The 19,292-nt window shown below is 39.9% G+C and overlaps 1 protein-coding gene across 2 annotated transcripts in view; it reads right to left on the reverse strand.

Moving 5' to 3' along the window:
- The window catches only part of PRDM5 (PR/SET domain 5), a 248,546-nt gene that overhangs the window by 179,456 nt on the left and 49,798 nt on the right, over nt 1-19,292 (reverse strand). For both annotated transcript variants that reach the window (XM_040330260.1, XM_040330250.1), the window contains exon 8: nt 5,987-6,066. In XM_040330260.1, the coding sequence (XP_040186194.1) occupies nt 5,987-6,066 (80 nt within the window). The remainder of the gene's footprint in view (nt 1-5,986; nt 6,067-19,292) is intronic.

The raw sequence follows: 19,292 nt of genomic DNA on the forward strand, positions 1-19,292 counted from the left end.
ATCTCAGAATTCAATGAACAGGAAGTCCAAGCAAACAGATAAATATTCAGATAAGATATATACACAGGAGCTGTTAACCTGCCAAATGATTAATATTGCTGGCCATTTAGTGCGTAGATTTACACACCTTTGCCACATGGTACAGTCCTGATCCTTGATTAATGTGGTTTAGTTACATTTACAGGTGTTGTTCTTCTCTCAGCCTGGGACTGGGCAATGGAAAATGAAGTAGCACACTGATAAGTTCATCTCTCTGTCACTCTGTCACAGATCTCTCTTATCAGCATTTGACAGCAAGAGGCTGATACCAAGTCAAATTTGAGTGCAAAAACACTGTTTTCATTTAAAAAATGTAAGTAATTATGTATTATTGAATACACTGCTTCATTAAAGTGGTTCTAAAGTCAAAAGGTTTGCGTAATGCATTTTCCGCATTAGGATTAAAAAAAAAAACTTCCAATAGCTTATACCCCCCATACACTTTCCTGAGTCCTCTCTCCCAGTCCAGCAGTGTGGTCATCTGCAGCAGCTCTCTCCTCTCTTCCTCTTCTCATAGGATACACAGGCAGCAGCGGGAGTCATTGGCTTTTGCTGCTGTCAGACAAATCCTGTGAATCCTAGTTTTGGTAGACTGGCTTGCTGGTCATTACTGGGTAACAACCCAACCAGAAAAGAAAAGATTGGTTCAGAAGTAAAAATACTGAATTGCAAATATTGCAGCAGTGCTTGGTAAATGACAACTGTGTTTGTGTGTGACTTTATCTAGAAACATAATCATTCTTATTAAAGGGATTTGCTTCCTCTTGCTGGCACGATCACCACTAATTTTCCTGACTTGTTAATAAGGTAAAACAAGGTGCAGTAAACCAAAGTTAACTTTTGCTATTTTTTTTCTAATAACTACCTACACTAAACTGCTTGTTTTTTTTTTGGTTACTACAATTTCCACCACATCATTAAATAAATATTTTTGTATACCGGGGAAAAAATGTATAACTCCTTTCATTAAGAGTTGTACATTTCACCTGTGGTAAAATGTTATACAATGAATTGAGTGATTCAGCCCTGGTTCACACTGGGTACGATTTGGAACGATTTGAGATGCGATTTGACATGTCAAATCGCATCTCAAATCGGCGGCAATTGTCGGCAATGGCACTGTCCTAATCAGTGCGACGCCGCATCTGCGATTTCAAAAAGTAGTTCCTGTACTACTTTTTGCGATTTCGGGCCGCGATTTACATTAAATTGCGGCCGAAATCGCGGCAAAATCGCGGCCGCAAAATCGCGGCCGCAAAATCGCGGTAAAATCGCGCATTTTACCGCGATTTTGAATTCGCAGCAGTGTGAACCTAGGCTCAGTTTGCATAGCTGTTCCTCTATCAAAATGGCAAGTAAATGCATGCTGTGTGAATGGGGCAAAAACAAAGGTTTATAGGCTATATTATCTGCGGATCCAATAGTATCCATTTTTTTTTCAATGAATAACAATCATTTGGCAGAGAATATAGCCTGTGAACATTCAAGTTTGCCCTATTCACTCAGAAAGAATTAATATACAGTTTTGATGGAAATACAGATTTTTTTTTTATACATATGCCCCTTACCGTTATTCTCTATAGAGGATATTTTAAGCATACTATGATGAAGAATGGGTAACAGAGAATAAAGTATAGCATTCTGTTGAATGTCTGAACCATTAAGTATATCTTTGCATAAACATTTCAAACCTATTTCATGTTAAAAATATGCAGACATAGTTAATAACCTTTATACTAAATGTGAGTTAACCATGTGTGCATTCAGATGGACATCTGTGGACCTCTATGCATCAAGAGCTTTTTTCTCTTTCAAATGATGTACCTAGTCTTTGATTAGACCACATGTACCCTGTCATTTCATTGCTCAGATGACTACTTTGTGGAAACTGACAAAGAAGGATGACATTTCCTCAGCTCGCATGTGGTTCAACTTAACCACATTTCCAAGTCTAATAAGAGTGTTCTCTACCTTGACATATGAGGTACCTTAAGCACATGGGTGACAGCCAAGCTTAAGATGCACAATATTATAAGGGAAATGCTCTTCAGTGTAATGGGCTGATTTCTTTTTCCCCACAAGCTACTGTTTTATACAGCTATGACAAAATGCTTGCTCCAGGTAAGTTGCAGGTAAGTTGCACCCAACAACTGCCTAAATTGATCATTTAGATATCAATACAACAGTAACCAAAATAAATTTATTGGATATAGTAGCATACTAACATTAAGGTTAAAAACTAGAAAAGTACTATATATTAAGCTATGTGCTACAGATGCTAATTTATACTCAGAGGTAGAGAGAGAGGGGGTAATTTCTTCTTCCTTTCTATGAGTGACACTGGAATGATTCCCTTGACAGCAATATTATGAAACATTACATTTTAATTGTAGGCAACTATGTAGGCTAAAATATAGGGGTATAGTAAAGTTTCCATAAGTTAAAGTATAATTGCCAACATTATAAACACAACTATGTGCCAGTTTATACCATCTGTGTTTGCTTTCAAGTTTACTATAGGAGCCTCAAACTCTGTAAGCAATCGCTTCACACCAGCAGAAGACAATGCAATTGCTATGTGGTCCTGCTGCACTTAAAGCCCGGTACTGACTGGTTAGAAAGTCATTTACCAGGCAGTATTTGAAAATGACTTTAACTGCTTGCCGACCAGCCGCTGCAGTTATACGGCGGCAGGTCGGCTCTGCTGGGCGAGATCACGTAGGTATACGTCATCTCGCTCTTCAGCCAATAGGGGCGTGCGTGCCCCCCGCTCGCCCCTGATGCTGACGCGCGTGCCCGGCGGGCGCGATCACCGCCGGGCACCCGCTCGTTACAAACACACAGCTCCCGGTCCTGTCAGGGGGAGAAATTACTTATCGTCTGTTCATACAATGTATGAACAGCGATCAGTCATTTCCCCTAGTCAGTCCCACCCCCCCTTCAGTTAGAACACACCTAGGGAACATAATTAACCCCTTACTCGCCCCCTAGTGTTAACCCTTTCCCTGCCAGTGGCATTTTTATAGTAATCAATGCATTGTTATAGCACTGATCGCTATAAAAATGCCAATGGTCCCAAAAATGTGTCAAAAGTGTCCGAAGTGTCCGCCATAATGTCGCAGTACCGATAAAAATCGCTGATCGCCACCATTACTAGTAAAAAAAAATATTAATAAAAATGTCATAAAACTATCCCCTATTTTGTAAACGCTATAACTTTTGCACAAATCAATCAATAAACGCTTATTGCGATTTTTTTTTTTACGAAAAATATGTAGAAGAATACGTATCGGCCTAAACTGAGGAAAAAAATAGTTTTTTTATATATTTTTGGGGGATATTTATTATAGCAAAAAGTAAAAAATATTCATTTTTTTTCAAAATTGTCGCTCTATTTTTGTTTATAGCGCAAAAACTAAAAACCACAGAGGTGATCAAATACCACCAAAAGAAAGCTCTATTTGTGGGAATAAAAGGACGCCAATTTTGTTTGGGACCGCGCAATTGTCAGTTAAAGCAACGCAGTGCCGAATCGCAAAAAGTGGCCCGGTCATTGACCAGCAATATGGTCCGGGGCTTAAGTGGTTAAAGAAAATTAACATATATATAACATAGACACCGCTATCAAATCAACATGAAAATAGTTAAATGTTGCAAATGTATAGTTTTCTTTTAGTTATTGTTTCAGAAAAGCATGAATCTCATTAGTAAGTTTGCCTTTGCAATTGAAGTTGGAGATAGAGAAATAAAGTTACCGCTCCAGATGGGTGTATGGAAACAACCCGCGTCCTCTCAGAAAAGCCCAGGTGCCGGCAATGCACAAAGCAAAATTAGAAAGAATGTCTGGACAGCCGCACTCTGAAAAAATCTTTCGGTTGCCTTTTATTGGTAAAAAAAATTTAAACACCACACATCACAGCAAAAATAAGGGGCTGCGTCTCCTATTTTTGCTGTGATGTGTGGTGTTTAAAGTTTTTTTACCAATAAAAGGCAACCAAAAGGTTTTTTCAGAGTGCGGCTGTCCAGACATTCTTTCTAATTGAAGTTGGAGAGTTGAATAATTACATGAATGTGTGAATGTGAAAATTGATTATCAAAGACATCTGACTTAATGTATCGAAGAAACAGTTATTCTGCACAAGGAAAAGCAGAGACCATCATATTATCTCATATCACGGCTTCATGGAACAGAGCAGGAATAGTGGTTGTAAAGGCTGAAGTTTTTTTTTACCCTAAAGCATTCTCCGCATTAGAGAAAAAAAAACTTCTATTGTCCCCCACACCCCCCAAATACTTACCTGAGCCCAATCTCAATCCAGAGCTTTGCCCAAGAGCAGCAGAGCTGCTCTTTCTCCCTCCTCACCAAACTCAGTGAAAGCAGTGGGAGACATTGGCTCCTGCTGCTGTCTATCAAATCCAGTGACAAGGGCAAAGGGGGTAGTGCCCAGCTGCACAGTGTGCGTTAATAGGATAGATCCCACATGTGTACCCACATTGGAAGGAGCTTCCTATGGTGGCAAACAGAGAAGAGGTAGCGCCAGGAGTGCCTGCGGGGGACCTTAGAATAGGAGGATCAGGGCTGATCTGTGCAAAATATTTCACAGAGCAGGTAAGTATGACATATTTGTTTAATTAACATTTTTTACAATCACTTTAACACAAAATGAGACCCTATGCAAGTAACAGCTTAGGGACTTCCAAGTATCACATTCAACACTTTCTACCCAGGGCTGAATTAAAGGCGCCCCCGGGCATCAAAGACTGTTCAACCCATTTGCGTCTTTATATTCAGATTGGGGAACATTTGTAGGTCTGTAGCCTTCTTCAACTGCATCTCATAGGCAACTTGGTGGGGAAGTCGATCTGCTGGGATAGATTTTTCCTGGCTGATTGATATTATTTTATTTTGACTTTCTGAACAGCACATGACACACTGCATACTGCAAGAAGGTGTTCAGTCACAAAATAGATGTCATGATGCTGGGCCAATGAGAAAGTTTAGGAATGCCAATCTACACCCTTGGATCCTGGGCTAAATAAGTACTGTTTTTACATAAAATGTAGGGTTTTTAATTGTCACTGCAGAGCCTTGTGCTGCAGAGTATAGGGCATGCTAATGTCTAATTTAGCTTCAATAACTATCCTAGTACCCCCACTGTCATTACACTCACTAGATCTTAGCTTCCTGCCTAGATTGCCTTTCTGGGCATCTGATTCTGGAACAGAGGTACGCAAAAGGTCTGGACAAAACAAATTAGTGTTTTGGTGAAATAAAAAAAGGGGCTTGCTCTTTTTTTCTTTCTGAACTTGTGTCATGCTTTTTTACTTTGCTACTTCCAGGCTAGAAATATTAAGGCAAGCATTTTGAGTCTCTTCTTACACTTTGGTGAAAGTACAATTTACACATTTTGACTGGCCTTCACTGTATATTTAGAGTATTTTTGCACAATTCTGTTAGAGTAACTTTTTTTGAATAAACATTCTCAGTAAGAAGAGAAACTGAATGTAACAAGAGTCTTTTGGTGATAAACGACAGGCTAACCTTATTTATGTGAGCTGTCAACTGGCAACGTTTAATTCAAGTTATATTATTAATAAAAAATATGCTCATTAACTATGCTCATTAACAATATTAAGCCAGTAGAAAACATCCAAAGAGGTGCTAGACAAAGCTGTTGAAATAGGTTTTAAATTTCTTTGAATTCTGGAGCAAAAGGAACTATATATAGAATATGTTGCCTACTGTTGAAGACAGACTGTCTATAAAATTAATAAAAATGTTTCTAAGAGTCAGTTGCTACACCTTTCTCTAAACAGGACCACCATTTTATGGGCCAATGAACACCAACCAATAACATAAAAGACAGTAAATTGTCAACACTTGTAATCCCTGACCTTATATCTTTACAAGTCAGACCCACCATGTGCCAAGCCTTCATTAACTGACCTTTCGATGCTCTTGGAGGTTGATTGACGAGGAGCACTTTTTGTTACACACGGTGCACATAAGCTTCTTCTTAGAGTTTCCTGAAAATAAATGTATTTATGAATTTTTCATATAAAAATGGACAGCATTCACATGTTTCTAATATTCAGTATTTTCAGGAGCAAAGAAGAAAACAGGTGTTCAGATGTTTTAAGTGCATTCTAGACACAGTGAACCGGAATAGTGGGAATATAGATATACTAATATTGAGAAAGTGAACTAATCACATTTTTTTTTTTTTTTGGACCATACAAATTATTGTCTAATCACAATCTAACAAGTTTAGACTAAATTGTATTAAAATCTCAATGCTGCAAACAATAATTGATGAAGCATCTAATATAATCTCTAATAGTGGATTTGTTTATTTAAAATAGTGATAAGATGATTTGTATAATGTTTTCAATGGAAGTTAGTCGAATTATAGTTTAAACCAGTGTTTCTCAACCTTTTTTCAGTCATATGCATGTGTATTCCTTATTATTTAGAGAACTTCCACATTGCCAATCCCCACCTCATTATTGTTAACATTATTTGAAATGCAAATGCAGAGCTTTGTATGGCCACATTGCAGCAGAACAAGGGGAAATAAATGGCGATTTATATTTCACTGCAGTGTGTTTAGCAAATGCAGGTTTACTAACGTGAAATAAAAATTACATTGGTAGTTCCATGCCATGTTTGTAGAAGAAAAAAACTGTTTGGAAAAAGCCAGCAGTGAACAAAAGCTTGTGCATCAAATGGCTAAGCATTGAGATTTTTTTATTCACCAAATCAAGTCTGAAGAATAAAACATATCAGGAGAGACTTTAAGAACTTAAAAAGCCTCAAAGATAGAAAGGGAGACAGGGTGGGGGGCATGATTGAAACTTGCAAATAAAGATCGGAATAAGGTTCAGGTTGGAAGCATTTCCTGTAAGAAGCTGAGCTCTAGAACATGGAGGCTTGATCTCAAACTAACCCACAGACATTTCAAGAGTAACATTGAAAGTATTTTTACTAAAAGTGTAGTGGAAACTTGAAACAGACTTCCAGAAGAGGTAGTCTGTCAACAGTAAGATAATTTAAAGCCAAACTGAAGTTTTTTGTCTCTTTAGAATAGCTGTATAGTTGTTCACAGGAAACCCTGTAATTTCTGAATAGATACAAGGTTTCTTCTGAAAAGCTGAGGTCCGAGGAGGCCTTCACAATCTCTACTTCAGCCAATTACAGCAAGCTTTGTGCTCATTAAGAAAATACAAAGCTTCCTGTGAATGACTGAGCAGTATTCAGCCTGACTCTGTTTTGTTCTTGGAGTGAGATAGGAAGTCCCCCTTCTGCAGCCAGAACACAGGGCTGTATACTGTATGCAGCTGACGCTACATACAGTTTATACAACACTCCTAGTGGGCTCATCTGTTAGTGAATGTAATAGATCATTTGGACCAGCTTGATCCAAACAAACTGTTTTAAAGTGACAGAAAGCTGGAATACAGCTTTAAAGTGTAAGTTTACCATTAACAATGTTTTCCAAAAATCACCCTATGCAATTCTACATCCACTGAACAGAACATACCAGAGCTACTCCTTTTTTAAATGCTGCACTTGCTCCAATTACACAAGCAGCTCTCCTCAAAAACCACTGGCCCCTTAATCTCCCTTCACTCTGTCATTTGCAGAACTGGCTGGACTCTACAAATGATGTCAGAAAATGTTGTCAAAGGTGAACTTACACTTGAAACATAGGATTATCCTCAGACAAAAACACTTACAGAGCACTACCAAGATATGATAGCATCCCATATGAGCCCTCTGAATTTTTACAACACTTAACCTCTTTCTGTAATCATTTAGATTACCTCCTTCTGGAGGCAAAAACTGCACATTTTCTGAAGTTCTATATTTTCCTGCTGTTAACTTGGAATTGTTAATTCGGACACATACAGTGCATTGCAAAAGTATTCACCCCCTTGGCATTTTACCTATTTTGTTACATTACAGCCTTTAGTTCAATGTTTTTTTTAATCAGAATTATATGTATAGTCTAAGTTGGTGAAGTAAAATTAGAAAGATATATACATAAAACTATTTTTCAGAAATAAAAAAATGATTATTGGCATGTACATATGTATTCACCCTCTTTGTTATGAAGCCAATAAAAAGCTCTGGTGCAACCAATTACCTTCAGAAGTCACATAATTAGTGAAATGATGTCCACCTGTGTGCAATCTAAGTGTCACACGATCTGTCATTACATATACACACCTTTTTGAAAGGCCCCAGAGGCTGCAACACCTAAGCAAGAGGCACAACTAACAAAACACTGCCATGAAGACCAAGGAACTCTCCAAACAAGTAAGGGACAATGTTGTTGAGAAGTACAAGTCAGGGTTAGGTTATAAAAAAATATCCAAATCTTTGATGATCCCTAGGAGCACCATCAAATCTATCATAACCAAATGGAAAGAACATGGCACAACAGCAAACCTGCCAAGAGACGGCCGCACACCAAAACTCACAGATCGGGCAAGAAGGGCATTAATTACAGAGGAATCACAGAGATCTAAGGTAACCCTGGAGGAGCTGCAGAGTTCCACAGCAGAGACTGGAGTATCTGTACATAGGGGGACAATAAGCCGTAAATTCCATAGAGTTGGGCATTATGGCAGAGTGGCCAGAAGAAAGCCATTAATTTCAGCAAAAAAACAAAATGGCACATTTTGAGTTTGCGAAAAGGCATGTGGGAGACTCCCAAAATGTATGGAGGAAGGTGCTCTGGTCTGATAAGACTAAAATGTTACTTTTTGGCCATCAAAGAAAACGCTACGTTTATGAAGGAAAGAAGGATGGTGCTAAATACAGGGATATTCTTGAGAAAAACCTGTACCACTCTGTGCGTGGTTTGAGGCTAGGACGGAGGTTCACCTTCCAGACTGACAATGACCCCAAACACACTGCTAAAGCAACACTTGATTGGTTTAAGGGGAAACATGTAAATGTGTTGGAATGGCCTAGTCAAAGCCCAGACCTAAAACCAATATAAAATCTGTGGTCAGACTTAAAGATTGCTGTTCACAAGCGCAAACCATTCAACTTAAAGGAGCTGGAGCAGTTTTGCAAGGGGAACTGGGCAAAAATCCCACTGGTAAGATGTGTCAAGTTCATAGAGACTTATCCAAAGCGACTTGGAGCTGTGATAGTCGCAAAAGGTGGTTCTTCAAAGTATTGACTTTAGGGGGGTGAATAGTTATGCACATTGACTTTTTCTGTTATTTTGTCCTATTTGTTGTTTGCTTCACAATTAAAAAAAAACATCTTCAAAAATGTGGGCATGTTCTGTAAATTAAATGATGCAAATCCTCAAACAATACATGTTAATTCTAGGTTGTGAGGCAACAAAACACGAAAAATGCCAAGGGGGTGAATACTTTTGCAAGGCACTGTAATTATATCTATATTTAAGGAGTTATGGAGCACATAAAGGAAGGGCTGTAAAAACTGCAGATGGGCTAAACTTCTAAATCTTTACATGAATGAGGTCAAGAGCTAAACATGACAGCAGGTCAAGCTTTATGATGCTGTCCTAGTTTGTTGTACAGAACATATGCTTTTATGACAACCTTCAAAACAGTAAGATCTTGCAGATCAAATGAACAAGCACACCATGAACTTCCTCAGTATAGGTTTATATGGAATGCTTAAAAAACTATAAAAATATGCTCAATTGCGTATATATGGACATATATGTTACACTTTGCTAGTCTTGTTCTTCATAAACAAATCCATTGCATCTACTGTCAAATCTGCAGGGACACTTAGCTAATTTCCTTCTTTAAAAAGAAAGTATGGAGTGTAAACAAACATTTATACTCACCTAGGTGGATGCTGCATTGATCCAATGCGGCATCTGTCCCCTGCCGGCTCTGCAGTTAGAACTAAGTGATCAAACACTGCTGATCAGTTCTCCCCCACTGCTCTGAGCAGAGAGCTGGGACTGTCAGTCACCAGCTCTCTGTTCTGCTACTGCAGCACTCACTGACTGGCTCAGGCTCTCAGCAGATCACTGAGAGGCTGAGCCAGCTGCAAGTCCAGGCAACTGGGTGGATCCTGGTCGTATGGTCAGGAACTTTTCAGAACCTGGACCGGCTGAGTGATGTCACAATGTAGAGTATAAGATTCCCTATCATCTGTGCCCAGTCTTGCCACAAAGAGTAAATCCAGCTCTGAGCAATCCTCTTATCTTTTTTCTGTGAGATAAAACAGACAAACTGAGAAAATCTTGTCTGTTCTTCCCCCCTGCTGTGAGTGACAGGTTATTTACATATCTCATGCACGAGCCTGAGACAGGCATTATTTTTTAATTCCCACCCCCACTTCTTTTCTGAAGTCATGTGGTTACTTTTCTGGGTTTTGACTGGATGTTAGTCATCATAGCAGAATTTAGTGTAAGAAATACACAAGCGAAAATGCATGCCGACAAGGGTAGTGTAGAGGTGGGCGGGAGTCTACTGACATCACGACACCACCCACTAAGCTCCGGACAACAGATCTGCAGTTTTTCAGTTCTCATAACAGACAGAGGGGAGATATTTGACAGGTAAGGATACATGCAGAAGGCATATAAATATATATTTATACATCAGCACTATGGCAGTAGTTTAGAAAGGATGAGAGTGAGTTTACATCCACTTTAAGCCCATTGTCAGCTGAAAATAGGTCACAGTAGTGCAGAATAAACTGCACTCCTGTGACCTACAGAAGTACAGCCAAAATAGCTTTGGCCATACTTCCCGCTTAAACATTATGAACTGAACTGAAAGCTTCTATCAATGCCTATTACTTTTTTCTTTTATTCAGCATTCTTCAGAACATTACATTGATGCATCAATATGTACTACTTTCCTAAACACTGACAGTCTACATATTCTATATTGAGGTATATCCAGCAGTCAGCCCCTATGACACCTGCAACCTTTATATAGGGCAACTGTCTTTTCAGGGACTTAGTCATACAGTATATCAGGGCATGTTTATTTTTAGGAACACTCAGAACACAATAAACAGAAATTTACACACACAGGCTCCGATCTCAAATGCATAAACAGGAACCCCCTCTATAATTTAGCATCACAGAATTTTTGAACTTATTATTATTATTATACAGGATTTAACCTTCCTGGCGGTATTCCCGAGTGTGGCTCGGGGTGAATTTTTACTAGAAAAAAGCTGTACCCCGAGCCAGTTACGCAAAGTTACTTACCTTGTCCCCAGGTTCCTGCAATGTCCTCCCGCTGTTTCCGCGGGCTGTGTCCTCCGCCCAATGTACTGTGTGCCGGCCTCCGTTCTTTACGAGAGTCGTGGCGCATGGGGCCGAGCCTGACGTCAAATTCAAAAAGTGCAAAATACAGAACACATACAGTACACTGTAATCTTACAGATTACATGACTGTATCAAATCATTTCACATCCCTTTTGTTCCTAGTGCTTTGTCCAGTGCCCTGCATGCACTTTTATATTATATATGCCATTCTTTCTTCCTGGAAACTTGAGAATGTCCATGGCATCCAAAAAGCGTCCCTTTATGTAAAAAAACAGTTTTTGACCAGCTAGAAAACAGCATTAAGCGATAGTGATTTGTGGGGAAATTTGTCATCAGACACTGAAAGTGACGACAGCGACAATTGTGCAACTGAGCAAATTTCAGTGTTTTTGATTTGATTACATTATTGAATACATTTTATTATTATTATATTATTATTTTTGATATGTATTTATAGTTATTTACTATATTATAATTTATGATTTTGTGTTTCAAACTTTAGCATACCCGGGATGTCTACTTCACTCTTGACTCTGATTTAAGTGTGTTATTTCTAAGAATTACAGGCCTACGATATAAAACGCCAAATTTCGATGCAAAACAATGTACCACATTAAGATGCAAAAAACAGACATAATCATACCGCCAGGGAGGTTGAACAGCACCAACAGTTTGCACAGCGCTTTACCTTGTTAGAACAAACAGTATGGTTACAATACAATTTAATACAGGAGGAATCAGAGGGCCCTGCTCATTAGAGCTTACAATCTAATCTAGGGAATAATTATTTACCAGACCAGAGTGAAAACTTTAAGGCCTCGTACACACAACCGTTTTCCTCGACAAAATCCATCAAGAAAAATACTGGCAGAGTGTGGATCTCGACGAGAAAAAATAAGTTCTCTTTTTCCTCGACGGGAGTCTCAATTTCCTCGTCGTGTTTCTCATAGAAGTCCCACTCCTACTGAAGCCCCTCCCCCCAAAAAAATTACATGCCAGGGGGCGAGGAGTGGTTTAAGCGGAAGTTCCAATTTTGGGTTGAACCCCGCTTTAAATTATTTTTCTATTTCTCGCCCCTACTGTAATGATACCTCTGCCGTGCACAAAATAAAAGAGGTGTCAAACCCAAAAGCAAACATTTATTATATTGAAGCTCATTAATTCTTAGATGTGATGGCTGCATACATTTTTTAGGCTTTCTTCTATTTTCATCTGGTAATCCAGCCAGCAAGTCTTTTTTTTTCACAGCGCAATCTCTCCAGCAGAATGTATCAGTGTACGTGGATGAAGCTATTTTTTACACTAATGCCTTGTACACACGATCGGTTCGTCTGATGAAAACGGACCAATGGACCGTTTTCATCGGACGAACTGATCGTGTGTGGGCCCCATCAGTTTTTTTTCCCATCGGTGAAAAAAAATAGAACCGGTTTTAAATTTTTCTTATGGTTAAAAAACCGATAGAAAAAAACGAATGTCTGTGGGGAAATCCATCAACAAAAAATCCATGCATGCTCAGAATCAAGTCGACGCATGCTCGGAAGCATTGAGCTCCATTTTTCTCAGCACGTCGTTGTGTTTTACGTCACCACGTTGGACACGATCGGATTCTTAACCGATGGTGTGCAGGCAAGACTGATGAAGGTCAGCTTCATGGGATATCTGATGAAAAAAATCCATTGGTTCATTTTAATCAAATGAACCGATCGTGTGTACAGGGAATTATTCATGCAAAACCTTTATCCCAAAAAGAAAAAAAAATCAGTTTGCTTAATTTTGTTAGTGGTTTTAAATCTGTTAATAAATTTAACACCCCCCTCCCCCAGTCTGACAATGCTGCTGTGCCTTCTGTTCTCATTCCTCCAGAGCTGTGTCCAGGCCCAGACTAGGACAAAAAATAGGCCCGGGCATTTTAGACTGAGCAGACAATTTTTCCTGGGACCAGAGGGGGGGGGGGGGTTAGGTAATTTAACCTTTACAACCCCTTTAAATGAGAGTCGGCACAGACCTCCCTTACATCAGAGTCCGCACTGAGCTCCCTCACATCAGAGTCCGCACTGAGCCCCCTCACATCAGAGTCCGCACTGAGTCCCCTCACATCAGAGTCCGCACTGAGCCCCCTTACATCAGAGTCCGCACAGACCCCCTTATATCAGAGTCTGCACAGAACTCCCTTACATCAGAGTCCACACAGAGCCCCCTTAAATGCGTTTTATATATACACTGGTGGAGAGGTGATATTACTCACCCCAGGATGGAGGCTCAGGAGAAGGCTGCCTGCAGCCTTGTTTCTTCACATGTTTCTTCACATCCCCCCGGGATGTGTGTGCGGGGCAGACACGGGGCAGACATGGGGCAGACATAGTGGAGTAGGCGGGACAGACAGGAGTAGAGAGGCGGGAAGAGATGGAGCAGTGTCCGAGGCTCTGAGCGGAACTGTCAGCATGATCTCTTAGGTGGAGCTGTGTGTGAGAGAGACACACAGCTTAGCCAATCAGCTGCTAACATAGTTGCGCCGGAGCCCGGAGATGACACAGGCACGGCCACATGGCGGTAGGTGAGAGGCGGACACGGCCTGTGTTAACCCTGTCCAGGCGTGGGCACCACTTACCTCCCGCTGTGCGGCCTGATCAACAACAGGCCACAGCGGGTGGCCCGCGGGCAGCCCAGTCTGCCCTATGGCCAACCCGGGCCTGACTGTGTTTTACTAACACAGGAGTTGTTTCACTAGCCAGATCACCAGGTGAGAACAGAGGGAAAAGGCCAAAGAGGGCTGATGCAGCCACCACATCTCAGGCCTCGTACACACGACCGAGTTTCTCGTCAAAAACCAGCAAGAAACTTGCTGTGATTTTTTTTTTGCCGAGGAAACCGGTCGTGTGTCCTTTTTTCGACGAGGAAACTGTCTAGGATCCCGTCGAGCCAAAAAGAGAGCATGTCTTCTTTTTCCTCGACGGGAATGGAGAAACTTGCCTTGTCGAGTTCCTCGACAGCCTAACAAGTAAATTGACGAGGAAAACAATGTGTTTCGCCCGTCGAGTTCCTCGGTCGTGTGTACAAGGCTTAATGATTAGTAAGCTGCAATATATTATATTTTTATTTTTGGGTTTAGTACCGCTTTAAGTTGTGAGGACTCTTCTTTGCACTCACCAGAAACCGTTTTTCTAGTGATGGCCACATCACCTTTCATTTTAGTCTTTTTTGTAAACCTTTATTATGTTTAGACATTTTTGTAGCACTTTGTTTCTATTTGCAAACTGTAGAATTGTTTATTGAAATTAGTTTATTTACAGAGTTTTTTGTAATGGCAAATAACTATAAAGGTGGAGAACATAGTAGGACATGACTAAATTTCTTTAATTTCTAATCAAAACAGACTTCTAGTATATAATTACACATGCTCCAAAATTTGATGAGATTCATTGGTGACAAGCTGTAGAACAAATCGACTGCATGTTTGCCATAAATGTTTGCTTAAGGAAAGTGCAATTTGCAGCTAATATTGACATGATCATATGGTCGATTTTTAACTGAAATTCTGTGTTTGCAAAAGCGATTGCTAGTGGAATTAAAAAATGTCCCTATATTTGCAGAGATATTAACATGAAAATTAGAATGTCTTTGTGACTCTTTAGGTAGCAGATCCTATATTGATATTACCAGGTATTTTATGTCGTATTCTATTTACTAATTGACTATATCATTCTATGCCTTTACATATTTACTAACCGGTTATATTTCTCTATCTACTGAGATTTGAGTAAGTAGACTTCTTGAAGGTCACTATATGATAAATGCAAAAAGTACATAAATAATGTTATAATCGTTTACACATAATCACCATGACATTATATATGTATGTACTAGTATATATTTAAATGTATTATATTAATTATATCTGTATTTATAGTATTTACCAAATAAGCATTTCCTGACAATGCATCTGACAGCACTTTCTTCAGACTTAAAGCGGAATTTTACACAAAAAGTTCCACTTTTCCGCCTCCTCCCCCCTCCTCTACCATATATGGATTTTTTTTGAGGGGGTGAGTAATTAGTTATGACAGGTAACCCCTAATACATCCGCTCTGACCACCTAGGTGATCGAACACAACCTCCTGGGACACTTGACAGGTACCAGAAGGCTGCAGGATCATTCAGCGCAGCGCAACTCAGACATGAGCAGCCAACTGTGAAGCTGTAAGGAGGCCCTGGGGGCTTGAAGACCAGCAGAGAACCGGCCCAGGTGAGGACATCGCTGGATCCCTGGACAGGTAAGTGTCTGCTTATTAAAAGTCAGCAGCTACAGTATTTGTAGCTGATGACTTTTAATTTTTGGAAACCTGACTGAAGCTCCTCTTTAAATCTGTTGAAGTTTGAATTTGTTGATGTACTTTAAAAAAAAACATAAAACAAAAAAATCTGAAAAAAGAAATAGTGCCAGGAGCTGTGATTGGATTACATCTAACAATATGACACAGATGTGCTGCAAACTAGTTAGAGAATGAGGGTACTAAATCCTAAGAGGCCTTGTTATAGCTAAAACATGGTCACACAGTGAAAGTCAGAATACAAGCTCTCAGTAATCAATAAAAGTCTAGTTGTCAGGAAGAAGATCCAGGAATGTGCTTTATCCCACAACCTCAATGTCTATTGTCCCTATTACTATCTATTGTTGTTACGGAAGTATTTGGAGGTGTTAAATTACACTTTACCAAATGGTATGCTTTCCAGAAAAACCACACACACACACACACAACGTGGATCAGGTTTAACCATTCCTATCTAGGAATAGTAGTTTAAAAAAACATTTACAGATGTCACAGAATTCGCACAAGGGCTACTTTTTCTTCAGAAGAGCAGCCAGATGCTAAGAGATCTGGACTAGCTTCTGATTATTTTTTTAACTGGTCTGCTTTTCAGAACTGGCTGATTAGATGATTTTCCAGTTTCAAGGCTGCAAAGACATTTAAAGAGTATCAGATATCGCCCCTTTTTTCTTATCCCTCTGGCTACTGAAACCAAATGAATCACAGAAAACACTTTATTAAACCAATAATAACAATACTGTGGTCTTGTTTATCAGTCTTTTTTTTAATCTGTTGAGCAAGTTCATTTCAGGAAAATAGCTGACAGTAAAACTGTCAGCACTATTAAGCTGGCCATAGATGGGTAGACTTTCAAATGAAAATTCTTAGGATAAGGCCCCATACACATGATAGAATCCATCCGCTGAAAAATCTCAGCGGATCGTTTTCAGCGGATGGATCCCCTGGTGTGTATGCTCCAGCGGATCTTTTTCCGCGGATATTTCCGAATTCCAGCAGATAAAAATTTGTTGACATGCCAACAAATCTATCCGCTGAAATCGGATCCCACGGATCGATCCGCTGGTCTGTACAGACTCACCGGATCGATCCGTCCGAGGGGATCCCCCGCATGCGTCGTAATGATTCGACGCATGCGTGGAATTCCTTATATGACTGCGTCGCGCACGTCGTCGCGTCATCATCGCGGCGACGGCGCGACACGTCATCGCCAGAGGATTTCGGCGCGGATTTCGATTCGATGGTGAGTACACTCCATCGGATGGAAATCCGCGCAAATCCTCGAGAGGATTTATCCGCGGATACAGTCCGCGGGACCGTATCCGCGGATAAATCCTCTCGTGTGTATGGGGCCTAAGAAGGTTCTAAGAAACTTCAGGGTCAGCATTTTTTTCAACTGCAGTGATGAGAACATTCGAAAGAGCAGGTATGTGGCTTTTATTTGGTAAAGTCCATTCATTCCTGAATCAAATGTTAAAAGCAAGCAAAATATTTTGAACAAATGTTCTAAAATTTTCATATGAATTTTTCGAAATCTCTTCCTAATGCCGCGTACACACGACTGTTTTTCGGATTGTAAAAATGACGTTATTAAGGGTCGTTTTTTTCAACTCGATCATTAAAACGGCCTTGCCTACACACGGTCATGAAAAAAAACTCTCTAGCAAAGTGCGGTGACGTACAACACGTACGACGGCACTATAGAGGGGAAGTACCATTCGGATGGCGCCACCCTTGGTGCTGCTTTTGCTGATTTTGTGTTAGTAAAAGACGATTCACGCTTTTCAGTCTGTTACAGCGTAATGAATGTGCTATCTCCATTACGAACGCTATTTTTACCAGAAGGAGCGCTCCCATCTCATAACTTTCTTCTGAGCATGTCGTTAAAGCCCACACACGACCATTTTTTACAACCTTAAAAACGACAACGTTAAAAACGTTGTGAAAAAAATAGAGCATGTTCGAAATTTTTAATGCCCATTTTTTAGATCGTGAAAAAATTCATTTTTTACAACCCGAAAAACGGTCGTGTGTACGCGGCATAAGAATTGACATTTTATCCATCTATGGCCAGCTTTAGATCCCAACTTGTGCTTGGGATTACTTTCGGACTGTTCGTTTTGTGTTAATTTTCCTTGAAATGATAAAATAATACATAAATCACATGAAGTACAGGAGATTATATCACAGAATGAAAATGTCTACAAATGTTTGTTTATTGTTTACCCATTTTGCTGCTATCATGTTATTATATTCTTCACTCCCGAAGGCAGGAGTTTAAAAATGATGGGTCTTTCCACATGCACTCACATTTACAGGACTCGTAATATCACCCAACCCATCTTCTTTCCTCCTCTCAAGCCCTTCTACTTTCTATCTCCCTCATCAGGTCCTCCCATGTTCGCATCCAGGACTTCTCCAGAGCCTCTCTTATCCTCCTAAACTCTGTTCCCCAATCTGTCCATCTATTTTCTATTCTGTCTGCCTTTAGATGATCCCTGAAATCTCATCTCTTCAGGGAAGTCTATCCCACCTCTACCTAACAACTGAGGTTTACTATACTTTCTATTACCTTATCCCTCCTTTTTGTATCACCTATCTCTCCCTTTTAGATTGTAAGCTTTCATGAGTATGGCCTCCTAACCTTATTGTATTGTATTGAAACAATACTGTACTGTCTCCTTTTATATTATAAACTGCTGGCACTATATAAATCCTGTATAACAATAATAATAATACAAATAATATGAAATACTGTGAAACACGTCACACACATCAGTCTATCTATAATTACACTATGACAACCACATGCAGTCATTTTGGGGCTACCAACCTCAGCATAAAATAAATAATATATCAGGCAACATTACACACATATGCTGCATCATCAGCCCATAAAGCCTTAGTATTTTCCATTAAACTAATTTCCATTTTATAGCAATATCACCACCAAAATACTATAATGACAATAAAATGGGGGCCAAACCAACAAAGCTTATTTCTTATCACTGACAGAAAGGAAGCCATTTTAAATACTTTATTCCAAATATATTTAAAGTGGCTGTAAACCCTTACAGTGACGTGACTGGACTCAGTTGATGCACAGAGATTAAACAAATCCTCCTCCATAATTTGTAACGGTTTATCTGCAGTCTTCTCTTCTCTACATGTATTCAAAGTCCATCGTTTATAAAGCTTGTCTGAGCCATCATAAAAAAGGGGGCAGAGAGATGAAGTTACACTCTGCAAATCTCAAGCTCTGAGAGCTGATTGGAGGTAAGGGACACCCCCCTCACACAGCTCACAAGAACAGCGCTGAGGCTGTCAATCAGCTGGAGCTCTCCCACCTGTCACAATTTTTTTCTTTGTGTCAGGAAAACTTGTTAGTGTTCTCGTCGGGGCTGGTTTACGACGAGAAACACGTTCGTGTGTATGCTTAGAGACCCGCGCATGCTCAGAATAAAGTATGAGATGGGAGCGTGCCTTCGGTAAAAGTAGGGTTTGTAATGGAGATAGCACATTTGTCACGCTGTAACAGACTGAAAAGCGCGAATCGTCTCTCACCAAACTTTTACTTAACACGCAGTAACATGAGATTAGCAAGAGCAGCCCCAAGGGTGGCGCCAGTGGAATCAAACTT

The sequence above is a fragment of the Rana temporaria genome, chromosome 1, assembly GCF_905171775.1.
Source record: "Rana temporaria chromosome 1, aRanTem1.1, whole genome shotgun sequence".
Classification (NCBI taxonomy): Eukaryota; Metazoa; Chordata; class Amphibia; order Anura; family Ranidae; genus Rana; species Rana temporaria.